The sequence below is a fragment of the Panthera tigris genome, chromosome A1 (genome assembly GCF_018350195.1).
Source record: "Panthera tigris isolate Pti1 chromosome A1, P.tigris_Pti1_mat1.1, whole genome shotgun sequence".
Lineage (NCBI taxonomy): Eukaryota > Metazoa > Chordata > Mammalia > Carnivora > Felidae > Panthera > Panthera tigris.
In genome coordinates this window covers 143,051,387-143,076,939 of record NC_056660.1, presented here as the reverse complement: position 1 = coordinate 143,076,939, position 25,553 = coordinate 143,051,387, and the positions used below count along the sequence as shown (strand labels likewise).

At 38.9% G+C, this 25,553-nt stretch overlaps 1 protein-coding gene across 5 annotated transcripts; it reads left to right on the top strand.

Moving 5' to 3' along the window:
- The first annotated feature begins 924 nt into the window (after positions 1–924).
- MTX3 (metaxin 3) lies at positions 925–25,553 on the top strand. Of its 5 annotated transcripts, XR_006218682.1 has the most exons (10): positions 925–1,007; positions 1,516–1,585; positions 2,197–2,273; positions 3,457–3,549; positions 4,061–4,243; positions 4,386–4,462; positions 4,966–5,123; positions 6,375–6,463; positions 10,215–11,242; positions 25,543–25,553. XR_006218682.1 is itself a non-coding variant. In XM_007079807.3 (9 exons), exons 1-9 carry the CDS (start codon positions 927–929, stop codon positions 10,323–10,325), a joined length of 939 nt encoding a protein of 312 aa, XP_007079869.1. In that variant the 5' UTR covers positions 925–926; the 3' UTR covers positions 10,326–15,484. The 5 variants fall into 5 exon arrangements, 4 of the variants coding, with proteins under 4 accessions (XP_007079869.1, XP_042845145.1, XP_007079870.1 ...); XM_007079807.3 differs by lacking the exon at positions 25,543–25,553 and having other exon boundaries at positions 10,215–15,484; XM_042989211.1 differs by lacking the exons at positions 10,215–11,242; positions 25,543–25,553 and adding an exon at positions 5,506–5,602 and having other exon boundaries at positions 6,375–6,449.

Here is a 25,553-nt window from a genome sequence, read left to right as displayed (position 1 = left end):
TTTGATGTTAAAAAAAAAAAAACAAAACAATAAACAAACATTTAGTTCATGCCCACAGACTCAATTGGCTTTACAATCACTAGGACCCAATAGAAAATAAAAATGGAAGGCTCTTGTTCAAAAGTTAAGAATTTGAAGACAATGGTAGCAGAACAGTAAGGCAATTGTGGGCCCTTCTAAGCATGGGGCCTTGGGTGACTGCACAGGTCTCACATCTATGAAGCCAGTCCTGTTGTATCTTCAAGGAGTTTTCAAGGATAGTGAAAGGCAAAAAATCTGTATGGAATAGAAGCTACAATTTAAGTATGTACAAGGGTTTGCAGGAATCCAGAATTTCCTAACTTTGTAAAATCATCCCGGAGAAGGTGACGTCTAAGGTCACTTTTGAAGGAGCAATGGCAGGGAAAAGGAGATATTCCAGATTGAAAAAAGGCAGAATTCACTTCACAAATTTCAGGAATAGGATTACTTTTAAGGAGAGCAGACCAAGTGAACTTGAGGGTGACATAATTCAGAGTGGAAAGAGACAAAAGCCAAATATACGGAGAAAAGAGTTGAACTATTGAGTGCCTATTGTATGTCAAATTATTTCTCCCTGTGTCATAATTTTAAACACAACAATCATGTCTATTTTACAGATGGCTTAATTGAAGCCCAAGGTAGTAATTCTCAAAGGGCTCGGAGCACTTTAGGCACCTATAAATATTTTAAGACTCTCGGGGAGGGCGGGGGGGTCTAACTCAAGGGCCAAGACTCCTAGCCATCAGGCCAAGCTGAGGCTAAGAGAGCTTTTAACCCCTCCACCTCTTGACGCATTTCTTCAGTCTAAAGGTACCCTTCCCTCCTCTCGCCCCGCCCCGTGTTTCACCGTGCCGGAAATTGAGCGTCTAAGTACTTCCGGGGTAACAAAGGTCGGCCCCGGCAAGATGGCGGCCCCCTTGGAGCTCAGTTGCTGGGGAGGTGGCTGGGGGCTCCCATCCGTGCACAGCGAGTCCCTGGTGGTGATGGTGAGGCCGCCTCGCGGACCAGGGCGCAGGAAAGATGGGCGGGGCCAGAGCGCGAGGCTGGCTGGGCCTGGTCTCCGCTGCTCGCCGCGGTTCCTTGCGGCGCTGCAGGGCTGAGACCGGCCGGGGCGCTTCTCGCTGCACCACATTGGGTTCCCTCCCGTGGAGTCAAAAGCCTGGCTTGTGACCCCGCCGAGGCCTTGGCGGGAGAGTCAAGGCTTCTCCGCTTGCCTGCGAGCCCACTCAGCCTTGCAAAGCTTTCTGGGCGGTGGAGCTTAAGACCAAAGCAGGGCGCGCACGCGCCCCGCTCTGCATCCCCCGGACCTTTGGGGGAACAAAGTCCCCGAAAGCTGGGTAGCTGGCGCGCGCATCCTCGGCTAGACCTCCGGAGAGGGATTCAGCCCCAGTGTCAGGAGTTTCTGCCTTAGGGCGACCGGGCTGTGAATTAAAGCTGCTTGCAGATTTGCACTAGGTACTCAGTCTAAATGTTCTCTTACCAACTTTGTTTCAGGCTTACGCCAAATTTTCTGGTGCACCCTTGAAAGTCAATGTCATAGATAACACCTGGAGAGGTTCAAGAGGTACAGTGTAAACATAATTTTCTCCTCTCTTAAGAGACTCTCCCCCCCCCCGCCCCCCAACCTCCATATCTGAATTTATTTTTTTTTTAATTTTTTTTTTTAACGTTTGTTTATTTTTGAGACAGAGAGAGACAGAGCATGAATGGGGGAGGGTCAGAGAGAGGGAGACACAGAATCTGAAACAGGTTCCAGGCTCTGAGCTGTCAGCACAGAGCCCCATGCGGGGCTCGAACTCATGGACCATGAGATAATGACCTGAGCCGAAGTCCGATGCTTAACCGACCAAGCCACCCAGGCACCCCCATATCTGAATTTAAAGCTATGAAGCATATAGCCATGGAGTACCTTGGGGTTTTAGTTTCTTCTTACCATAACTTTGGCTGTGTGTTGCTTACGGTTTGGGCATTGTGAGTAATACTGTAAAGTACAAGTCAGATCAATGGAAATACGGCACTGTTCTCTACAACTGCTTTGTGAAATTGCAAAAAACTAAGATGAGCTTACTCATTTTGCCCCCTCCGAATGTGCAATTGGTATGGTTTTTAGGGGACTGCAATGTCTTCAGAGCAAATAGAAATGTTTCCTTGTATGTAAACTGTTTTTGATTGTAGGAGATGTACCAATTTTGACAACTGAAGACAACATTGTTTCTCAGCCTGCGAAAATACTAAACTTTTTAAGAAAACAGGTGGGTGGTTCCTTTTGAAGAAGTAGATTGTTCCCTACATGTTACTTAAAAAAAATACATTGTAAGGTTTGGGGAATTTTTTTTAATTCTTTTTTACCAACTCAGTAGACAATTGGAGTTTGATATAAAAAGAGACTTGAGAATTACCGCTCTGAATCATGAGTTTTACTGTGATTTGAAAGTCCTGTAGTGAGGAACACTCAATTTATGTTTTCATGTACTTTTTTGGATTTTCTTGAAGTTTAGAAATAGGCAGGTTAAATGAAGCCATCTTTATGATTACACTTATTGATATGATTATCACTGGAGTGAAAGCTGCCACACACTTTCTGCTGCATATGGCATCTGAGTTCCCCTCAACTAGCACCTATTTTATTTTTATTTTTTTTTAATGTTTATTTATTTTTGAAGGAGAGAGAGACAGAGTGTGAGTGGGGGAGGGGCAGAGAGAGAGGGAGACACAGAATCGGAAGCAGGCTCCGGGCTCTGAGCTGTCAGCACAGAGCCCGATGTGGGACTCGAACCCACGAACTGTGAGATCATGACCTGAGCCGAAGTCGGACGCTCAACCAACTGAGCCACCCAGGTGCCCCCCTATTTATTTTTAAAAAGCGCTTCACTGGAGAGTTGCAGTTAAATGTCCCATGAAGTAAGGTATAAAATGTGTGAGCATCTAAAGATTTATATAATGCATACAAAATGTTTAAACATGTAAAGACTTTTATAAATACAAAAGTTGTAATTGGTTTTGCCAATACTTTTCTTGAAAAAATAAATCCTATGTCAACAAAATTTAGAATTGTTCTAACTTGGAAGGTTTTCTTTCTTTTTTCATGGGGAAAAATGCAACCAATTAGAACTTCTTCCTTATTGTTAAAGGTAATAACTTCTATTTATTGTTGGTACAACATGCCATGGGCTAAACTAGGTTGTAAACAATCACAGAATATCAATTAATAAAAAACCGTAGCTGATATTTATTGACCTTACTGTGTGCGGAATGTTGTGCTAAGAACTGTATTTGCATTAAACGGCATTTGTCATTGACTTTGTATTTATCATTATGCCTTTTAATATCATATTTGCCATTTTTAAGGAAGAATAGGAATCTTAATTTATTTAACTTCACTGTTGTGGGATACCCTTGACTTCTGAAGTTTTTTGGTTTTATATTTTTTAATAGAAATATAATGCTGATTATGAACTCTCAGCAAAACAGGGGGCAGATACACTGGCTTACATTGCTCTCCTTGAAGAGAAGCTTCTTCCTGCAGTGGTGAGCATTGGTGAATATTACATCATTGTAGTGACCTACTAAAAGTATGCTTTAATCTATTTAGAAGGAACATAGTGAAAAAGGCTTAAAGGAGGAAATTTCATTTATGAATTAATTTTGATTCTTTCATGTTACTGTGAAACTGGGTTCTGTTAGACATTCAGCTAAGACATGAAACAACATGAAAGATACTGTCATTTTGGAAATAAAAATTATTTGTGGAAGACAGAGTTTGTTCCTCCATGTATAGAATTTAGCTAACTATCATTCACTCCTTCAACAAATATTTATTGAGCACATATGTGCCAGGCCTTGTTCTGGGTGCCTGGGATATAGCAATCAACAAATCCACATGTTTAAAATCTTGTTTCATCCTTGAGTCATTCTAATTGGGAAAGTTTTATGAAGCCACTTTGTACAAGGATATTTACCCAAAACTTTCACACTGTTTAAATGACCTTTCTTTTCATAAAAGAACATGCTTGTGTTTTTCGTTTGTTTTGTTTTGTAGCTTCACACATTCTGGGTTGAGAGTGACAATTACTTTGCTGTGACAAAGCCATGGTTTGCTTCACGAATTCCTTTTCCCTTGAGTTTGATCCTGCCTGGAAGGATGTCTAAGGGAGCACTGAATAGAATTCTCCTGACTAAAGGAGAGCCTCCCCTTTACCACCTCCGAGAAGTGGAAGCTCAGGTATGGTTGGGATTACTTTCAGAGCAAGGTCCCTCCAGGGGAGGGACAAGAGAGGCAGCAGAGATGAACATCCTGGATGCCTGCTTAGAAGGACTTCTAGAGCATCTGTTCTACCTTTGAGTTGTAATTTCATCCTTACTAGATATACAGAGATGCCAAGGAGTGCCTAAATCTTCTGTCAAACAGATTGGGAACATCTCAGTTTTTCTTTGGAGATACGTGAGTGCATTCCCTTAAAAATCGTTTTCGTGTTTTGTATGCATATAGTCCATGAGTAGTTATTTAAAGCAAGTCCTCTTGCCACCCCTCCCACCCATGAGGTTTTGCTCAAAAAAAAAAAAAAAAAATTTAATGAATTACTATAGTAATTTCTCTGTCCATGGTAATCAAACATTGACTAGACATGCTATATATATGAATTTAAAATATCTAAGACTATCCCCACCCTGTCTCATATCTTCATATAACACCTGTAAGTAAAGATGAATTTTTAATTTATGAGTTAATTTTCTTCTAAATAAAATAAATGGTTAGAGTATTAAATTTTTTTTTAAAAACCCTCATTACATCATTTTAATAAGCTTACATGTGTAGTAAACCTTCTAAAAGACTATATTGTATACTTCAGAATTGGTAAATGTATTAGAGAAAAAATATTTTTAACATGATCCCAAGTTAATATTTTCCTATGTGTTTTTTAAAAATCCTGAATTTATTTTTAGGCCATCTACCTTGGATGCCTATGTGTTTGGTTTTCTTGCACCTCTTTATAAAATACGCTTTCCTAAAGTTCAATTACAAGAACATTTGAAACAGCTCTCCAACCTGTGCCGCTTTTGTGATGACATCCTAAATAGTTATTTTAAGCTTAGTCTTGGAGGTAAGCTGGCTTCTCTTCAGCTAATTTGCGTTTGTGTAGATTATCTGCATATTCTCCTAAGGATGGATAAGCAAAATTCATGACTTATTAAAGAAGTTTGTGTATCGTCTTTAAGTGCTGACTTACAGCATTTGAAAAAATTTTATTTTTCCAACTTTATTCCCATGTGTTAGTTCTATTTTAAATAGAGAAATAGATATTTTCCTTTTGCCTATTCTTCTAGATTTTATACATTTCTTGCCTCTTGTTCTTCTTTAAATATTGCCCCTTTGAAGTGGATCATTTTCTTCTAAAAGTTAACTACAGGTATTTATTGAGTCCCTGCTGAAAGATAGCATCTATCCTAATGCAAATGGGCAATTATTTTAAATGTTGCTTCTAGCATTGTCCTGCGTGAACAGAAATCAGCAGCAGATTGATTTGGGTGAGGTACACTCCCATGATACCACTACTTGAAAACTGATTGCATCAGACTGGAGGTATTGTAAATAGAGGGCACCTGTGACTTAGGATATGATTCCTTGGGTGTGTGGGCCATGTGTGTAAGTGATTGGGATACTAAATTTGTATTGGGAGAGTTGGCAGAAATTGTCCTTTTGAGAAACAGCAGTTACAAGGATAGCTGGCTTAGGGACAGTTTATTTTTCATGGTGGTTTATATGTTTTTTAGAGAGAGAGGGGTGAGTCATGAAACTAAATCACTTTCAACCTTGTTACTTTGGAGCAGTGATTAGCAAACCTGGCTGGAGGACATATACAGTCTTGAGTCCTAAGCCAGAGATACCGCATTAGAATCCCTTCAGGGTAGAGCCCAGAAATCTGTATTTTTTAAGTTCTTCCAAATACTTTGGATGCCTGTTTGATAGCTGTTTGGGAGTCCCTGCCTTAGACAGCTATCCAGATAGCTGTGACTAAAGGCCTATTTGATATGGGTGGGGAAAAGGTACACCTCAAATTGGAGAAGGAAATGAGGACCATTGTGCTCTTTTACTAATCACTTTGGCTAGTTGCATAACACTTGGCTGTCTACTTCATGGACAAATTTAGTCCTTTTGTTTAGGTTTGGTTTTGGAGCATTACTATCCCTCTTTGCCTTTGAACCCATAATGGTTTTTCTCTTTGCTTGATTTTATTTATTTTTGGAGGGCAGTGTACTTGGGAGGGTGGATAGACTCAAAATTCTTTCAGTCTGAACAGCTTTAAAGACTTTCAAAATTTTCTGTCTTTCTGATTTCTGTCCTGGCTTCTTAGGCACCTCTCCTGCTGGTCAAGAAACAGTAGACGCAAATCTGCAGAAACTCACACAACTTGTAAATAAGGAATCCAACTTGATTGAAAAGGTCAAGTTTACTTCAATCATTATTTTATAGTAGTTTAGTATTTTTCTTTCTGAAATTAATATTGTAACTTTAATTGTATAGTTAATATGCATTATTTTACCCTCTTATTTTTTAAAGAGTTTATTTTTTCATAAATCTGCTCAAATATACATTTACTATAGTTGTATATAATATAGTGTTTTGAAGCCAGTAGTGGTTCGATTACTTTGATAGTGGTATTGGGCTTATTTTTACCACATAATTAGTATTTTTCAAGTTGGGAGACCAAAAGCCTAGCTTAAAAAAAAAAAAAAAAAAAAGACAAAACAAACACACTTCTTGCTTGTCTGTTTCTGTCTCCCAAGGTTAACATTTCTTGAGATTGTAAGCACCAGTGCTGGTTCTTTCTTGTTAATCACACTATGATGTCTTTTTCTTTCTTCTACATAAACTGTTTTGCTTTGCTTCTTCTATCCTTCTCTTTTCTAATTGTTGCCCACAGTTTTTCATCAGTGTGGGTATTTTGCCACTTTGGTCGCGTTCATTTGCTGAGAGAGAGATACTAAGGAAGCGGGTAGGAGAGAGAGAGAGAGAGCACGCACGCCAGTAGTGGGAATTTCAAGGGCGATTCTAATTGGAAAAATACAAGAGAGGTGATTCATTTTTTCCCCAAGTGTCTGATCAACTTCCTTTTTTCTTATGCCAGTGAATGATACTTCATTCTTTCACTAACTAATGAGCAACGTGGCCTAATAACACTGGCTAGCAGTTTTTGAGGTCTGAATAACAGGCATTGTGTCCTACGAGCTTTCGAGTTACCTCATTGAATCCTCACAGCCGCTGTGTGTGCAGCTACTCCGTCAGTCGTATCTTACAGATAAGGATAGTGAAGCCTGGAGAGCAGTGTATGTTACCTGCCCGAGATCATTCAGGTGGTGAGAGGCAAAGGGGATTCGAACCCTACAAATTGGATTCCATCATGGGCTTTGCAGTTAGTAAGCTGCAAATGAATGAAACTATGTATCCAGTGCTAGTAGTACTAGTAGCAAGAAACCTCTGTCACTCTCTGGAATGACCTTTCTGTTTCTTTGTAGAGTATTTCATGTGTTGTTAGAAGTTGAGAAGTGAGTAGGACTGAGCAGTAAAACTGTAAAAGACCAGTATTAAAGTTTAGGTGGGCTCGTTGAATGCCAAGTTTGTCTTCTTAGCCCAGCCCAGTAAATCCCACGAGAGGAAAGATATTGAGTGTTAGGTGTGGATAATGGAAAGATTATTCAGATTGTTTTCGACACTTAGCTGCTGGATGAAGGCTATCCAATACAGTTTTCATTTTCTGTATTTGGCAAATTCATGACAGACATGTAAAGGGAACCACGAAATACCTACATATGCAGGAGGTGAACCCAAGAGGCCCTGTCACCGCTTTGTACACTTCCATGTTGGGTCATTATCAGCATGTGAACGTTTCCTAACTCTAAATCAGGCACTCTCCTTCCCACCCCTGTTTCATATCTGCTCTTCAGTGTGGTTCACTGTTGGCTGCAGGACATAAGAGCAACAAATCCTATTGGCTACTACTGTTCGCCATTTGCGCAGAAAATCTAGAGCTTAAGAAAAAAAAAAAGTAATGTCTGGGGGACTTAGTTCTTACAAAAAAAAAAAAAAAAAAAGACAACCCAATTGATTCAAGCAGTCCACTGGGAATGTTTTTTTCCATTGGAAAGTTAAAAGTTAATCTTTTATACTCTTTCCTTTCCTGTAAGCTGCTTGTATCTCTGCTGAGACATTTCCTCTGTGCTTTATAAGAGCATCTGGAGGAGATAAGGGAGAGTTTTGGTCTGCACATAATCAAAACTCTGGAAAAGCCTGTTTATCAAGTGGGTAGTCAGATGCTGTTTGCTGTTGGTGTGGGATCTTTGGCGGCAATTGCTTTCAAGTCTTTTCTGAAGTTGAGCTGATAGAGAGCTCAGCACCAGGCTGTGAACCCTGCACTCTGTTTGTGGGGTGTTCTGGTTGAAAGGTAGCTTTGTAAGGTATGACTCCATTCTTTCCATATACGTATGTATGTGTGTGTGTGTGTGTGTGTGTATATATATATATATATATATATATATATGGAATATATATATACACATGGAATATATATATGTATATATATACATGGAATATATATATACACACATAAACGTATATACATATATATATACATATATATATATGTGTTTCTTATTTATATATACATAACGTATAATTATTTTTGCTTCTCTTCCCTTATGTTCATCTGCTTTGTCTCTTAAATTCCACATATGAATGAAATCATATTTGTCTTTCTCTGACTTATTTCACTTAGCATAATGCACTGTAGTTCCATCCACATTGTGGCAAATGGCAAGATTTCATTCTTTTTGATTGCTAAGTAGTATTCCATTATATATATACCACATCTTTATCCATTCATCAGTCGATGGATATATGGGACCTTTCCATAATTTGGCTTGTCGACAGTGCTGCTATAAACATGGGGGTGCATGTTTCCCTTCGAAACAGCACACCTGTATCCTTTGGATAAATACCTAGTAGGGCAATTGCTGGGTCATAGGGTAGTTCTATTTTTAATTTTTTGAGAAACCTCCATACTGTTTCTGGAGTGGCTACACCAGTTTACATTCCCACCAGCCTGACTCAGTTCTAAATGATTCCTCTCCTAGTGTTTCCAGGGATGCTAATGTCCTCCTGAGGGCAAGTCTGAAACTCTTGGACATTTTCTCAATATGCTCCATAGTAATTTTTTTTTCTAGAGCAGGCTTAGAACTGATCTGGTGTTTGGAATACCTCTGGATTAGGTCTAAATAGTTTCTCCTTCCATCTGTCTCTTTTCCTAGCTTCCCATGGTCTAAATACTTGCAGCCTAAAAGAATTTGTCTTTTTGAAGGGAGTACAGGTCACTTTCACTGAGGCTGTGGGGTGCAGTTGAAAGAATAATAGTATTGGAATAAGAAGACCTGGGTTTTGGGACGCCTGGGTGGCTGGCTCAGTTGGTCAAGCGTCTGACTTCGGCTCAAGTCGTGATCTCGGAGTCCGTGAGTTCGAGCCCTGCATCGGGCTCTGTGCTGACAGCTCGGAGCTTGGAGCCTGTTTCAGATTCTGTGTCTCCCTCTCTCTGACCCTCCCCCATTCATGCTCTGTCTCTCTCTGTCTCAAAAATAAATGAAGGTTAAAGAAAAAATTTTAAAGAAGACCTGGGTTTTAATTTCAACTTTTGATATTGGCTTTGCAAACTAAGGCAAATTTCTTAACCTTTCTTAGCTTCGTTTTGCTGCTACGTAAAATAGGGAATGATCGTCTTCCATGGTTTCTTCACAGTTGTGTTGGGAAGATCAAATGAGGTATTGTACATCAACATAATTAGTAAACTGTGGAGCTTAGTGTATCAGAAGTAATGCTTTTCCACTTACTATACTAGGAGACCTCTTAAATCCAGTTGTGATGTGGTTGAGTTCAGTAGAATATTCATTTTGTGGAATTGCTATAATTTTGCAAAGGCATCAAGGATGAGCAATATTGCTTGTACACATATACTGAGTTAGCTGGTATTTGAGGTATGACATTTATAGAGTTCCTGCGAGATTATCTGTAAGAAAAAGGTTTTTTGAGCAGTCCTGGAGCCATATGGTTCTGTGCTCTTCTAGGCTATAGTTTCGATGAGGAGGTCACAGTCCACGAAAGTGGTGCCACAGCCATCAGTCACATGTACTTTTTGTACTTCCCACAGATGGATGACAATCTTCGCCAAAGCCCTCAACTTCCTCCTCGGAAACTGCCAACACTCAAATTGACTCCAGCAGAAGACGAAAATAATTCCTTACAACGGCTATCACCCTGACAGTCATCATGCTTTGTGTCCAGTCATGATTATTGCAGTAATCTCTTACACTAAGTGTGAAGGCAAAAAGAAAATGCCATTAGTAGGTATAAGGGAGACTCTAAAAAGAAACTTTCTATGACATCTATTTTTTCTTAATTAGGAAGCTTGTATTTTGACCTGGCAGTGCACTTTAGATAACATCAAAGTGAATGCTAAATGAACTTGGGGAACAAAGAAAACATATTGTACTGTATATTAAAAAAAACCAAAAACCTGCCTTAATCTTGGCAGATTTTTGCCTTTATTTCATATGTTGCTGACCAAAAGCTAGAATTCTGTTCTGAATGTGCACTCTTATTTATTCAAGTTATTTTATTAATTTCATTTTCTTAGAACAGTTTGAATATCTAATATGTGGCTCTTTGAGGCTTTTTTCTTCTGTTTAGAAATTTGATGACTTTAGACATTAGGAAAAATGTAATATTCTAATATTCTATTCACTTCAATAGAAAAGTCTATTTAAAAAACAAAGAGGAATGTGCTTTTTAATTATGCTCTCAGAAGTGTAGTCTTTTGGGAGGATTAGTACCATATATATGTATATATATAAATATCAAAGGTGGTTACATATAATATTCATCTGACTATATGCACTTCTGGTATTTGCTGATGTGTTCAATATAAGGTTGGCAAGGACGCTTTTAGTTTATTGGGCAAATGTGGCAGCTTTAGACCTGTGTATTTGTAGTACATTTTTAACTTTAGTAATCTCTTTCTTGGATTGATTTCAGGAGAACTGAGTATGTTGGTCATCGTTATTACGCCAGGCTGTAAAGTCTTACTGGAATTTGCCCAGTTGTTAGACCTTCCTCAGCCAGAGTAATAGAAGTACCTACTGTGTGCCTGGTCCAAGTTCACCAGGCTTGGTTCAGACAGTTGAATGATCCAGTGGAATATGCGGAGATAACAATAGTTTTTAAAGAACATTTTCTACTTATTGGTTACTGAACTGTTGAAGGATTTGTTGTGCAGGTGGTTTTGCTTAGAATAGAATCTTGCATACTTTAGTGGCTGAGGTGCTCCTGTTGTCCTAAAACCACTTCTGAGGTTTTTTAATTATGGGATCATGTTTTTGATTAGTGTCTTAAAAGATTACTATGGTGCTCAGCAAATCTTATCACATCCTGCAGAAACTCCCGTGTTAAGCAAACAGTTTTGTAGTCAAGAGACTCCCCTAATTTGAGCTGAATGGAGCTCAGCTGTATTTGACCCGCATCCTCCCAGTTTGTTCATGTATTAGGTATTATACAGGACTCTTTAAGTCGCTGTAAATATTTTTTCTTGAAAGTTTTAATTAAATGAGAAACAAGGTAGTCTTCAAAATCTTGTTCATCTGTTTGGATGCATTTAGGGAAAGTAACTAATGAGTTTCACATTATTTATACAACAGGTTTGTGTGTTTTGAGTTAATTTTCCATTAGACTCCAGCATCCAAAACCTGTATGAATATTCTATGTTGAAAATCATGACCATAGGACTTTATTGTCCCCTGGGGTCCATGTATATTGGAGAAGGGTGGTTAACACATTAACCAGACATCTGTTTATGCTGTAGTTAGAGTTGATCATTTTCAATCATGATTTATATTAAACCTTCTAAGAAGCATTTGAAGTGGCTTAAAATTGTCAAATACATAAAACAGGACAATTAAAATTAGTTTTTGGAAAAATAAAAAATGGGGGAGAGAGAGCTATACCAACCCTAACAGATTCTAAAATCAAGTGGTAAATTTAGCTCCCAAATTTCTCCATGGTCACAGTCCAAAGTAATACTGGGTTATGTAACAGTTTTCTGTCAGTAAAACTACTAATGCCCATGGTAAGAAATGTGTTCAAATTTTTATAAGAATGTGAGATCATGTTCTTTTGACACAGAATTCAGCCAGTAATCATACTGTAATAGTTCATGTGTTGAAAGTTTAATGAAAAGACATCATTTTAGAATGACAAGGATTTGTCATATTTTAGTAGAAAAGACAACTGTAAATATGATTTATTTCTTTTTGGTCATTCCTGCTTTGACTTGCCTTTAGCCTTGCAGTAGGTAGGCTCTGATGTTTCCAGACTACCTTTCCTAAGATGCAAAATGTGATTTAGATAAGTGAGAATTTATATATGGGGCTACTTAGTTGAGCATTTTGGGGATTGGCCAACAAGATGCTCGGAAGTTATAACTGAGTATGACCTGCTCCAGGGAGCAGCCACGCATATAGGAAGCTCTTAGAAAGGAACAGCTTTCCAGATTGGGAAGAGAACTTGCGATCAGCCTGGCCAGGATGTGCTTTGGATAAAGTTTGAGTTTGCTGAGATAGATGGCCCACAGTCTTAAACAAAATACTGTGAGCTATTTTCTTTTGGATGTGATGGTGGAATATGATAAAAGGGACTATGTTTGTGTTTATGTTTGGTGCTAGTATAGGATTAGAAAATTGATCAGATAATTCCCATAAGATAAAGATCCCTCATCAACACATTGTCACCAGTCATCCATAAGACCCACCACTTCTTTTAACAGTAAATACCCTGTAGAGAGCATTGAGGATGGTCATTCCTTCACAGTGGTTTTTTCCCTTACAAAGGTTGGCATTGACAAATTCCAGCTTAGGTATTTTGCATTATTTTGGGGATACTATAGAGTTCAAGATTCTTACAATAAATCCAAGCATGTTGATTTCTATTCGTAATTGCTACTCATTTAATGTTGCCAGATATATTAACATGAAGGAATAAGGGAGCTTATTTCAATAACAGCTAAGTTAAAGTTTTCAGAAGCTGCAAAAGTGGGAAACCATTGGACATCAAAAGAGGCAGAGATTGGTAACAGTGACAGAATCTCAGAAAACCAATTTTTAAGGTACCTTCATGTGATAAAAGTTGTATTTGAAGTCAGCAGTATGTTTTCATAGAGCCTCTTCCAAGAATATGTGTTCATCAGGCCTATTAGGTTTTTTGACAGTTTTTCATGTTGTCAAAAGTGTTAACCCTTTAAAAGCCAAAATATAAATAAAGGTAAGAAGCTGAGTGATGGATACACAGAGTCTGTAGTATTTTTGCAACTTCTTGTGAGTCTATAATTTCAAAATAAAAGAGTTTTAAAAGTAAGTCAATGTATCATCTAAACTACAATTTAAATTTAATGATCCAAACACAGTATTTACTATTCAGTTTCTGACAAATACATAATATAAATTAAATATAATTTACTTCCTTCTTAATTTTAAAGAAAAAAACAACTCAGGTTTGTAATGAATGGTTATCTAAAGATCTGTTTTGCCTTACCAGAAAAGAAAAAACAATAACCTAAAACTAAGAACTCCTTTTCCCTATAAAATATGCTCTGGTTTTTATATTTGTAATAGTATCATTTTCTTCCTATGGTACCTGGGTTTACTTTCAAGGATAAATACGTTGAAAACAGTCCTTCTGTGTCTTCATGTGGTAGTCCTTTGCTTTGCTGTGTTATCTCTAATTACACAGTGTGATGAGACGACATTAGGACCAGGCTTTAATGAAGAAAGTGCAGTCTGTGTTTTTTGTCCTAAGCTCATAGGGATTTAGTAATTGACTTTGTCTTGGTTTGGTTATTTATATAATTGAAATCCTGAGCAGAGCCACTGAGTATAATTTGGGTTATGATTGTGGTCTTTTGTGTATATTGTTGGCATTAAGAATTATCTTTTGCCTTTTTTTCTTGTTCAGCCCTGTGGAATATACATGTGCTTTTCAGTGTTTTCACATTTCTTAAATAGATTATGAAGAAATTCATTGTTAATTACATGAACTAAAGGTTTGTAATCCTTTTATCCTCAAAAGTTTAATTGAAGTGTCATTGGAGGTTCAGAATGCTGCTTTACTCTGAAAGTAAAGATGAAGTTTTGGTTTTTTTTAAGGGTTTGCAAAATATTTTGGTCCAAAACTCAGGATGTACTGTTTGCTCAGGGCGCAGCTTCCCAGCCCTAGACTTAAAACCACTGTGATTGAGGTGAGGAGGTATTCTAAGAAAGGGTAACTTTGAGCTGGACTTGTATAGGAAGGGGACTTGTTATGATAGAAGAGCATTCTTAGCAAAACAAAGTAGTTTCTTTAAAAAATTCACAGAAAAGTAAGTGTTTTTGCATCCTGATTATTGTTAATTTGAAATTATACTGTAAGATCTTTAAAAAACATCTTTTAGTTTCTTGGAGAAGTAGGTGGGTTTTGGCAGATTCTATCATTATTATGTCAGTAGAGGGTTCTGTTGTCAAAAAAGGTTGGGAAATGCTTTGTTAGACAACATTAAGTTCCTAGAGCCTTTCTGAACCTTTGAAATGCTATTGTGTAGTTTCAATCTCCAACAAAGGTCTGCATTTTATACACTATTTTCCTGATTTATTGCATGTGGTTTTTGGGGTGTGTGTGTGTTTAAAGTAGGTCTTGTGGGATTTATATGCTGAAAAGTATACTTAGGGAAATGCTGCCCTGGAGTGTTTTTGCTTGTTTGTGCTCATTGCAAAGGTTTCCTGTTGTTAGGTGCTGCTCTAGTGAGTGGTGATAAAATGGAAAGACAGGTCAGGACTCCCTTGGACCCTGAAGTTGAGAGAGGGGTGGCCATGTGTTTAAACAGTTGGGTTATTTAGGCACCTGTGAGGCCCCTGGTCAGTCAGTCATCCCTTTTCCCTAGAGTCCCGTTTGGCTTGGAACATCTGCACAAGGGTGTGACCTGGTGATTCCAGGTGTCTGTGAGACAGAGGGAACCAGCTTGGAATTCCAGAACAATTTTCCAAACCATGTTTGGCTGTGCTTTAAAAGTGACAAAAAGGTGATGGGATTTATAGTGGTAAAGCCACATTCAAGCTGCTGATTTTATAAATACATATGCACACACATACACACATGCACATATACACGGTGTTGTAGAAAGTTTACAGTTGTGTCAGTGACCAAGCAAAAGAAATTTAATATTTTCAAGTTCTAGTCTAGTACTGAAGACATGTTCTAAACAAGGATTGCATATTTGTGTGCATTTTCTAGGATGACGGTTTTCAGTTTTCATAAAATTCTCAGCAGTTTCCTTTTTAAAAAAAAAAATTTTAATGTTTTTATTTTTGAGAGAGAGAGCGCAAGCAGGGAAGGAGGAGAGAGGGAGACAAAGAATCCTAAGCAGGCTTCAGGCTCTGAGCTGTCAGTACAGACCCCAACGTGGGGCTCAAACTCACAAACCGTGAGATCGTGACCTGAGCCGAAGTCAGACACTTCACCGACTGAGCCACCTAGGCGTTCCCTCAGCAGTTTCTATAGCCTAAAAAATTTAAACATCACTAGACTTCTAAATATCAGAGGACTAAGTATGTTTGATCTCCTTTCAAAGTATAAAACCAGATCTCGAATAGGGCGTAAGGATGCTCTTTGTTTCTTCTCCGCAGTGTGTACAGTTGCATATTTGGAACTCCACACTGTGATTATGTATTTGATAGAAAGCTGGACTTTGGTTTTGAGTTGTGTAACGGTGAACATCTAGCCATGTGAAAAGCAGTTCGATCTCTGTTCTGATTCTTCAGTTTTCCTCATGCACATTCAGAGAAATGCCTTTTAATCATTTAGTTTACGTGCTCAGGTTGTTGGAAATCAAGAAAAATGGCTTGCCAGGGTTTGCGTCAGTCGTCAGTGAGTCACGCACTGTCGAGAAGGGTGTGCCGGCCCCTCTCTGTTTAGACTGTTGGCTACTTCTCTTGCACTGCTCGTGTCTCTTTTCTTGGAGAAGGAAGGCTGTACTCAAGCTTTTATGTTAATTGCATAAAGATGAGCTTTATTCCTCTTCTGATTCAATGTTTTAGTTTGTACAATAGGAGATAACACGTTTCCATTTTTCTAATCATTTTGAAATGGAAATTTGAGGTGTTTGCAGTGTAACTGTAGCTTTCTAGAAGATTGACAGCAAAGAAGATAAATAAGAAATCTATGTGTATACATATTGGTTTTGTCTCACCAAGCCTCTCTTTGGTAAATATTTTAAATATCTGTCATACTATACAAATTACTATAGTTTTATTGTAAAGTAAACATCTTAAAATAAGCAATGTTGGTCATAATTTAAATATTCTAGTCATGCCTAGTGTGAATATATTTTACTCAGAGACTGTGTATAAATACCCAGAAGTGGTAATGATGATCAATGTTGTAAAGAATTTATTCTGATAAGTGAGAAACTGGATATAATGTCAAAATAGCTATTTTCACAATAAAATCTCAAATTGCCTGAATGTCTATTAATTTCTGATTTAATGTTAACAATTCCTTGAGGTAATTATTTCCATTGGGAAGAATTTTTGAGTGTTTAAAAATGGTTATTCAGTGCTGGAAATGAGCTAGGTAGGATTTTAAATGTTCATTCTTTCTATGATACATTGAGGTCACTTGTGCTCTTTTTACCCTGAGCTCAGGCAGCTTGGAGGCCTGCTCCCTCAGCCACTGGTATGCAAATGACTGAGAGGGCTCAAACAGTTTTGCAGGGCTACAGCTCATCCCTGTGGCCCTATAAGTTTCTTCAAAATTTTCCCTTTTGCCCACCTACACAGCCCAGTGATGTTGCATGTAATTGAATGGATGACATACACAGAGAAAAATGCATTTTAGTGGGGGATTGGGGTCAGTGTGTGGCGGGGTCATTTTTTTTGGCTGCCACCCCCCTTAAGAAAAATTTTTTTAATGTTTATTATTTATTATTGAGAGAAAGACAGAGCATGAGCATGGGAGGGGCAGAGAGAGGAGGAGACACAGAATCCGAAGCAGTCTCCAGGCTCTGAGCTGTCAGCCAGAGCCTGATGTGGGGCTCGAACTCACAAACCGCGAGATCATGACCTGAGCTGAAGTCGGACGCTGAACCGACAGCCACCTAGGCGCCCCCTCCCACCTTTTATAAATGGGATAGGATATATGGGTATATAGAATCCTGTTACAGCTTTGGTCAAGTAAGGGCAGTTTCCCTGAAGGGGTGAATGCCTTTGTTAGTAGAATTAATTTTTTTTTTAATTTTTTTTTTTAGAAAGGGACCTGAGCAGGGGAGAGGGGCAGAGAAAGAGGTATTAAGAGAGAGCGAATCCCAAGCAAGCTCCATGCTCAGCACAGAGCCCAACACAGGCTCAATCCCAAGACCCTGGGATCATGACCTGAGCCAAAATCAAGAGTCAGACACTCAACCGATTAAGCCACTGAGGCACTCCTAGAATTAATTTGAGTATAACTTACATACAGTAAAATGCATCAATGCTCTAAGTAAAGCTGTCAGATATATCAGATATATAAGTATTTCTCTCACATGAGAATCTGGCTACATCATTATTGGTACTTCTATCCCCAAAGAACACAAATCCTAACTGCTTATGAAGTGTACGTTCTAGGTGAAAGGTTCCTGGGTAAATTGAAGTGATTACTAATGATCACCTGCTTTCTGCAAGAGAGCAGGAAAGAAGAGGTGCTACTGTGGAATAATGGAAATCTTTTGAGGAAAGAGAACTATTTGGAGTTACAAAGCTGAGAACCACACAACAAAGGTCTTCAAAAATTTTATTTCTTAATTGCTCAGCTCAGAGGCTTGACTTGGGTCTGGGATTGTTTTGGGTGTTCAAAACCTTGTGGATGACTGTTTAGTACCATGTCCTTCAGTGGATGTAGCTACGACATAAACCAAGCTCTGTTTTTCCTTTGCCACTAATAGCAGCTGTCAGGAGGAAAACTTTTAAGCTTCGCCAAAATGGGAGCTTGTCCTAAGTGAATCTCCATAGGAGAAACATTGAGATAACGGGGTTCCAGTATGATCACTCAGGGTGGCAAAATATGTTTGAGACGAGCCCGTATGACACTGAGAAGGAAATGGTTGTGGAGGAATGTGAGGGTTTGTCTTACTCAAAAACATCTTGTAATTAAGTTCCTTATTGTAGAGCAAAGATAAACTAGTCCCTTCTTGAACTGACAAGAGCTTCAAGAGAAAGAATGAGAAACCATGGCCCGTTTCTTCAGGTATATGACTCAGCCTCCTGGAATGCGTTGGACATCTGTGATGAAGACATGAAGACAGCTGTGCATCATCAAAGACATTTCTAATTTCTAACGCAGCCAACTTGAGGCTCCAAAAGTTGTTCTTTGCCAAGGGAGCAGAAGCTATTATATTTATCCTACTTTTTGAGGAAGTGAAAACAATACGAAATACAATAAAGGATTGGTTCCTCGGATCCTACTTTGGGGGAGGTGGTCCTTTTAAGAATTCAGGAAATCTTTTGGTACAGAAGAAAGTATGACACTCTCCGAATATCGCAGGTAAGACCAAACAGATTTCAGTTTTATGTTAAATGCATGAAGCAAACTGACTTATCTGCAGACTCTTAGCTTGTGCCTATACTGATATATGTCCCAGTTTTCTCCAGGAGGGGGGAAAATTGCCTTTTTCACTTAGTGAATGTGATTTAGTTTGTGTTACACATAACATCCGAATCACAGGGTCACTACTGCTAAAATAGGTCAACAGGTTTAGTCAACAGGTTTAGGAAAGGCGTGAAGGGATATAGTAAATGTAGAAATTAGGAGGAAAAAACCCAAGAGAAAGGAACTCTAGATATGATGTCATTGGGGCTCTGGGGAGGAAGATGGATGGAATGGAGAAAGTGGATTTTAGAGTAAGAAAGCCCAGCTTAACACAATATACCAACTGGTGATTTTGAGCAAGCTACCTGATTCTTAGTCTACCTTGCTGTTTACTACAAACGGGGCAGTAACAGGATCTGAATGTAGGAACAGTTTTATGTGTGTGGGTTTGTTTTTTTTTTTAATTATTAAAATTTAAAAGCTACCAAAAAAACCCTCTTATGAGTAACCTCTGTTAACATATTGGTATCTGGTTTTTTTAGTCTTTTTCTGTACACACACATACACAATCCTGTGTATACAGTAATCCCACAGTACACACTATTCTCTAATACACTTTCTCATTTAATATTTACAAAATATTATAGGCCATTACATGTTCTACATGACTTTTAAAGGCTATGAACGATTTCTTTTTTTTTTAGTTTTAATTTTATTTTTGAGAGAGACAGACAGCGGGGGAAGGGCAGAGAGACAGAGAATCCCAAGTAAGCTCTGCACTGAAAATGCAGCCCAATGTGGGGCTCAAACTCATGAACCGTGAGATCATGACATGAGCAGAAACCAAGAGTTAGATGCTCAACCGACGGAGCCACCCAGGTGCCCCAAGGCTATGCACAATTTCACTGTATGGATGTAGTATTGTTTATTTCATTCCTTGTGATGGACATTAAGATAAATTCCTCTTTTTAACTGTTCTTGTTACATATTCTTAAACTGTTTTCTCAGGAAGATTGCACTACTTTATCTTCTCTGTAGCCCTATGTAGGAGAGCCTTTATTACTACAACCTCACCAGCTTCAAGTATTCTCTCTCACTTCACCACTTTATAGGTAAAATATAGCACATTTATTTATTTAATTTTTTTTTAATGTTTATTTAGTTTTGAGAGGCAGAGACAGAGACAGAGAGAGTGGAAGTGGGGGAGGGCCAGAGAGAGGGAGACCCAGAATCCGAAGCAGGCTCCAGGCTCAGAGCTGCCAGCACAGAGCCCAATGCGGGGCTCATACTCACAAACCGTGATATGATCTGAGCCAAAGTCGGAGGCTGAACCAACTGAGCCATCCAGACACCCCTTTCTTTCTTTTTTTTCTAAGTAGGATCCACATCCAATGTGGAGCCCAACGCAGGCTCTAACTCATGACCCTGAGATCAAGACCTGAACTGAGATCAAGAGTTAGATAGTCGGATGACTGAGCCACCCAGGTGCCCCTATTTATTTAATATTTATTTCTTTCATAACTTGTAAGGTTGACTATTTTCCTATATGTCTATAGTCCATTTGTATTTCTTCTCTATGTTGTCTAGTCATCCTCTACATAAAAGGCAAATGATTTCACTTCTCTGAAACCCTGTTTTCTTAGCTGTAAGATGGGGTTTCCATGTGGTCTGAATGGGATAACACATTGCACATCCAGAATATGGCAGGTGCTCAACATTATTATTTCCCTTCATGTTCTTTCCTGGATTAAGAGATCCTGGAGGATGGAGATTCTTTTCTTTATTGTATCTTAGCACAGTGCTTGGAACATAGAAAGAGCTCAAAAAGTTTTTGAGGAAGGAAGAATAGATAGGATTTGAAAACATTTTGAGCATAGCAGGAAAAGGAGTGAGAAAAGCTGAAGCCAAGATCCAATGAATCAGCAGTGAGAAAACTGGTGGCTTCCTCAGAAGCTTGCTATTAAAATGGAAGAATTTAAATTTTATTCTTAAAACTCTACCAAGAAACAATTTCTTATAGACTGAAATGGCTGAAGGACACTAAATTCCTATATTCATGTAAGTAGGCTTGTAAAGTTTTTTTTTGTTTGTTTTTTTTGTTTTTTTTTTGTAAGCAAAGGAGTATTTTCAGTATGCTAGGAAAGGTGACTAAAGGAATTCATAATTAACTTTTTATAAAGTGAATAGTAAATAAATTTAAAATACGATTAATCTTGATTTTCACATTCAATTTTCCTAGACTGGGAATAATGTGTAATAATAATGTAATCATATTTCAAAATGTTTATGAGTTAGAACGACCCTGAGTGGTGGTGCCTCAAATGGAAGGAAGAAGATTGGTGATAGGTCTTGTTTTATTCAACATGTCCTGTGACTGTGGGGGAGAGGGAATCAGTGGTTTGTTAATGAGATTTGCAGATGGCTTTAAATCGAGAGGTATTGTAAACAGCAGGAATGACAGAGAAATGATACAAGAGGAGCTGGAAAGGTTAGGAACATGGACAGGAAATCAAGTGATTCAGGCTGGAGTAATGCAAGCCAATATGACATTTGGGGCCAAATATGAAGAAATGCAGATATGCCATGAAGAAGACAAACATGGAAAACAGTCATCTCAAAGGAGTTTGGGGGGTGGTACTAGAGACCAGGAAAGGTAGGAAGCAGGAACCACTGGTTGCTGAATGCCTACTATGTGCCCCAAACTATGATTTGGTACTCTCTGTGTTGATTTCTCCCTCCCTTCCTTCCTCCCTCCCTTCTTCCTTCTTCTTCCCTTCCTTTCCCTTCTCTTCCCTTTCCTTCCCTTCCCTTTCCTCCCTATTCTATACATGATTCAGTGTTCATGTTACTCATGCTCATCATGGTAAGTGTAAGTGTATTCTTAATCCCCTTTATCTATTTCACCCATCCCCCACCCACCTCCCCTCTGGCCATCACCAGCTGTTCTCTGGATTTATGAGTCTGTTTTTTGGTTTGTCTCTCTTTTTCTTCGTTTGTTCATTTGTTTTGTTTCTTAAATTCCACATGAATGAAATCATATGGTATTTGTCTTACTCTGGCTGACTTATTTCACTTAGCATTATACCCTCTAGGTCTATCCATGTTGTAAATGGCAAGATCTCATTTTTTTTTAATGGCTGAGTAATATTTTGTTATATACATATATAAATCTTATTTATCCATCCATTTATGGATGGACACTTGGGTTGCTTCCAATAGCCATAATTCAGCTACTGTAAATAATGCTGCAATAAACAGTGGAGGGGGGGTATATATCTTTTCAAATTAGTGTTTTTGTTTTCTTTGGAAATGCAAATTGATGCAGCCACTCTGGAAAATGCTATGTAGGTTCCTCAAAAAATTAAAACCAGAATTACTGTATGATCCAGTAATTCCACTACTGGGTATTTACCCAAAGAATGAAAACATTGATGTGTTGATTTCTTTTTGACCAAGGTTAAGCAACTCAGTACTGTGTAAGAAAGAGTTTTTGAGGATTAATTATGCACAAAAGCTTAGTACTTAAACAAAAGCTCAGCCTTCCTCTGTTGATCCTAATGTTTGTTAGAGTGTTATAAGTACTGGAGAGCATTGTGGAAGTCCCAGAATCTCCAGAAAAGCTCTAGAAGGAAAGGTCCTTCACATTCCTACACGAGCATTTCTTACTCAGTGGATATTTCTGAGAATTCTTGGCACAGTTTTCCCTAGGCTATCCTAGTTGCCATCAGCATGATGGAGGCACCACAGAACCTTTGGCAAGTTAGCACAGGAGTCCAGCTTAAGCAAAAATAAGATGTGTGTCTCATAGTGGCTACCCATGAAGTAGTCTATTCCTACCAGCCATTCCCCTCTCCTTCTCTCTTCTAGTGTCCTTATGTTAAGCCCTAGTTACATACAGCTCCCATCATAGCCCTTTGCTTGGATTTCCTACTAGCCCTATCCTTCTCTTGCTGTAAAGGTCTAGCAATCATTTGTATTTACTCTAGATGTCAATAAACAAAATCAGATTTATTGTGATATTGGCCTAATTTAGGAACCTCCAACTTTTTTTTTAATGGAGTCACTACTTCTCTCTCTCTCTCTCTCTCTCTCTCTCTCTCTCTCTCTTTTTCAGTTACAAGGGTCAGAGTGAGGATCCCATGGAGATGAGGAGGAAGAGAACCAAAATATGGTAGCGAGGACAAACCCTAAGCAGGCAATGTTCAGTGTATTCATTCCCCAACCTGAGGACAAGATCAGAACACTGGTGCAAAGTATATGTTGAAGGTGTGAGCTGGAAAGGAAAGGTGTCAAAGATATATTCATTCATTCATCAAGTATTTACTTCATCCCTCCTACGTTTCAGCCACTGTTCTTGGTACTGATGATATATCAGCAAACAAAACACTGCCCTTGTGTTACATTCTAGCTGGGGAGACAATAAATAATGAACCTAATGAATAAGGAGGTTACATAATATACTGCAAAATGATAACTGCTATGGAAAAAGAAAAAGTAAAGCAGAACAAGGGGCTGGGAGTTCTGGGGTTGGGGGCACATGACAGTATTAAATATGTCAGGGTAGACTTCATTGTGAAAAGGACATCTAAATAAAGACTTGAAAGAAGTGTTGGGTTGGCCTTTCACATATCTGACAAAGAGAATTTTAGGCCTAGGGTACAGGTGGAGCAGCAGTCCTAAGGTAGGGCTTGTCTGGCATGTCTGAGAAACAGCAAAGAGGCCAGGGTCTCTGGAGCAGAGTGAGCAAGGCAAAAAGTAAGAGATGAGGTCAGTGAGCTGAAGGATGGGAGCTTGTAGACATTTGTAAGCATTTGGCTTCTACTCTGAGCCATTTCATGGTTCTGAGTAAAGAAGTGATGTCACTCATTATTTTTCAGAAGGATTGCCTCAGCTATGATACTCAGGATGGACAAGTGTATAGGTAGGAAGACAAGTTGGGAGTATGTTATAGTAACCTAGCCAAGAAGTGGTGGTGGCTCAGATGGATTAGGATGGTAACGGCGGAAGTAGTAAGAAGAGATTGGATTCTGGATGTAATCTGTGGGTACTACCAACAAGATTTATTGGCTGATTAGATGTGGGTTGTAAGAGAAAGAGAAAAGTCAAGGGCAACTTTAAGATTTTGGCTATGAGCACTGGATGGACTGGGTTGCCATCAATGGAGTGGGGAAGGCTCTGGGTAGAATAGCTTTTGAGGGGAGTTTAGGAGTTCCATTTTTGACATGTTGAGTTTGTGATGTCTGTTAAACATCCAAGTGGAGATGCTTGGAGTACCAAGTGGAGCACCACACGAGATGTTCAGTTTTACATGGGAACTTTAATGAACCAGCATTCAGAAGTTTACGGTCTTTCAGGTATGGTTTTAGTGGTGGGTCACTATAGACAGAGTGAAGCTCTACCAGTTCCTGATTCTTCTGATCCAGACCCTCCTCAAGGAAGGGACCAATTAATTTTAAAACTCACTTGAATGAAAGCATGGCTGGTTGTGGGGCTTGGTATAAAGTTCATATTCCACCCCTACCTATGAATATGATGATCTTGAATTGGCACCGTGTGTTTAATTCTAACCAATTTCAACAGAATACTGTTGTCTTTGTAATAAATTAACCTAGCAACAAATGCTAGAAAATAAAAACTACCATTCTGTTTCTTTCTTTTGCTTTTTGTGGAAAAAAAAAAAAAGAGCCATAAAGAGGATAAAGAGAAATAGCAAAGGAGCAGCAAAGAGGAAAATCAAAAGAACGTGGCATCCTTGAGGCCAAATGTGTCAATGAAGAGGGAGTAATTGACTGCAGTGAATGTTGCAGATGGGTCCTGTAAGATGGGGACTGAGACCTGACCACTGAATTTAGTAAAATGGGGGTCATTGGTGATCTTGAGGAGCAGTTTGGATGGAGTGGTTGTTAGGGGTAAGTTCAAGACAGACCAGGAGGAAAGGAACTGGGGTGAAAAGAAACAAATGAAAAATCGGATAACTGTAAGCAGCACGACAGGGCTGGGAAAGATACCTAGAGGTAAAAATGCCTTCCCCTGGGTCCTTGAGCTCCCATCAAGGAGGCAGCCACTTATTTATGTATGTATATTTATGTATAGTTGCAAATCAAGTCAGCATGCAGCTGGCAGTGTTGAGCTAGGTCATTAAGAAATCTTCCCCATTAAAAGAGATCCAAATGGGGTCTACAGAGTTTGTTAAGGGACTCCTTATTTATTTTGAAAATATTGCTATTTGAAACATGGGCTCTTTCTCACAATGATGAGCTAAATTATTTTCCTTTGTAAATAAGGTCTAGCATATTAATACTTTACCCTTAGTTAAGCCAGGTGATAAGGAGACCAAGTCAGTCATGGGGGTATTTTCTTTGGAGGATTTCAGCTTCTGTGGTTTAGGTAATAGAATTTGTTTCCTCTACCTAGGCCTGGGGCCCAGAAAACTGAGCCCAAATGAAGTAAATCTGCATCTTTATTTCCCATTTGAGCTGCTTAATGACTGTGTGCATTCATCAGGGGGCAGGATGAGGACATATTTGAAAATTAAAGGGTTATCACTGTAGAAAGCAATGAGAATGCTGTGTGAAGCACAAGTACGTATTAGGAAAAATGTAATGCTTTAAAGGCACAGACCTGTCTGAAAACAACCCAGAAGCCTGGGCATCATTTTCTCTCTCACCCGCTCTATCTAGTCAGTCTCCTACTCCCCTCTGTTCCTCACTACGGTTATCACTCCAGTCTGAGTGATTCTGCTCCCCCCTGGCCTTTTCTGTCCTGGGTCACAGCCACAGATACACCATTGGTCTCTCAGCTTCTGGGTTTGCTCCAAACCATTCTCCATATTGTTCAAGAGTGTTCTTTC

Excerpts from the sequence above, each read along its gene's own strand:
- MTX3 (XM_007079807.3), top strand. The coding sequence starts at position 927 with ATGGCGGCCCCCTTGGAGCTCAGTTGCTGGGGAGGTGGCTGGGGGCTC. Across the intron at positions 1,008-1,515 it reads GCGAGTCCCTGGTGGTGATG|GCTTACGCCAAATTTTCTGG; the intron begins GTGAGGCCGCCT and ends ACTTTGTTTCAG. Across the intron at positions 4,244-4,385 it reads TCCGAGAAGTGGAAGCTCAG|ATATACAGAGATGCCAAGGA; the intron begins GTATGGTTGGGA and ends CATCCTTACTAG.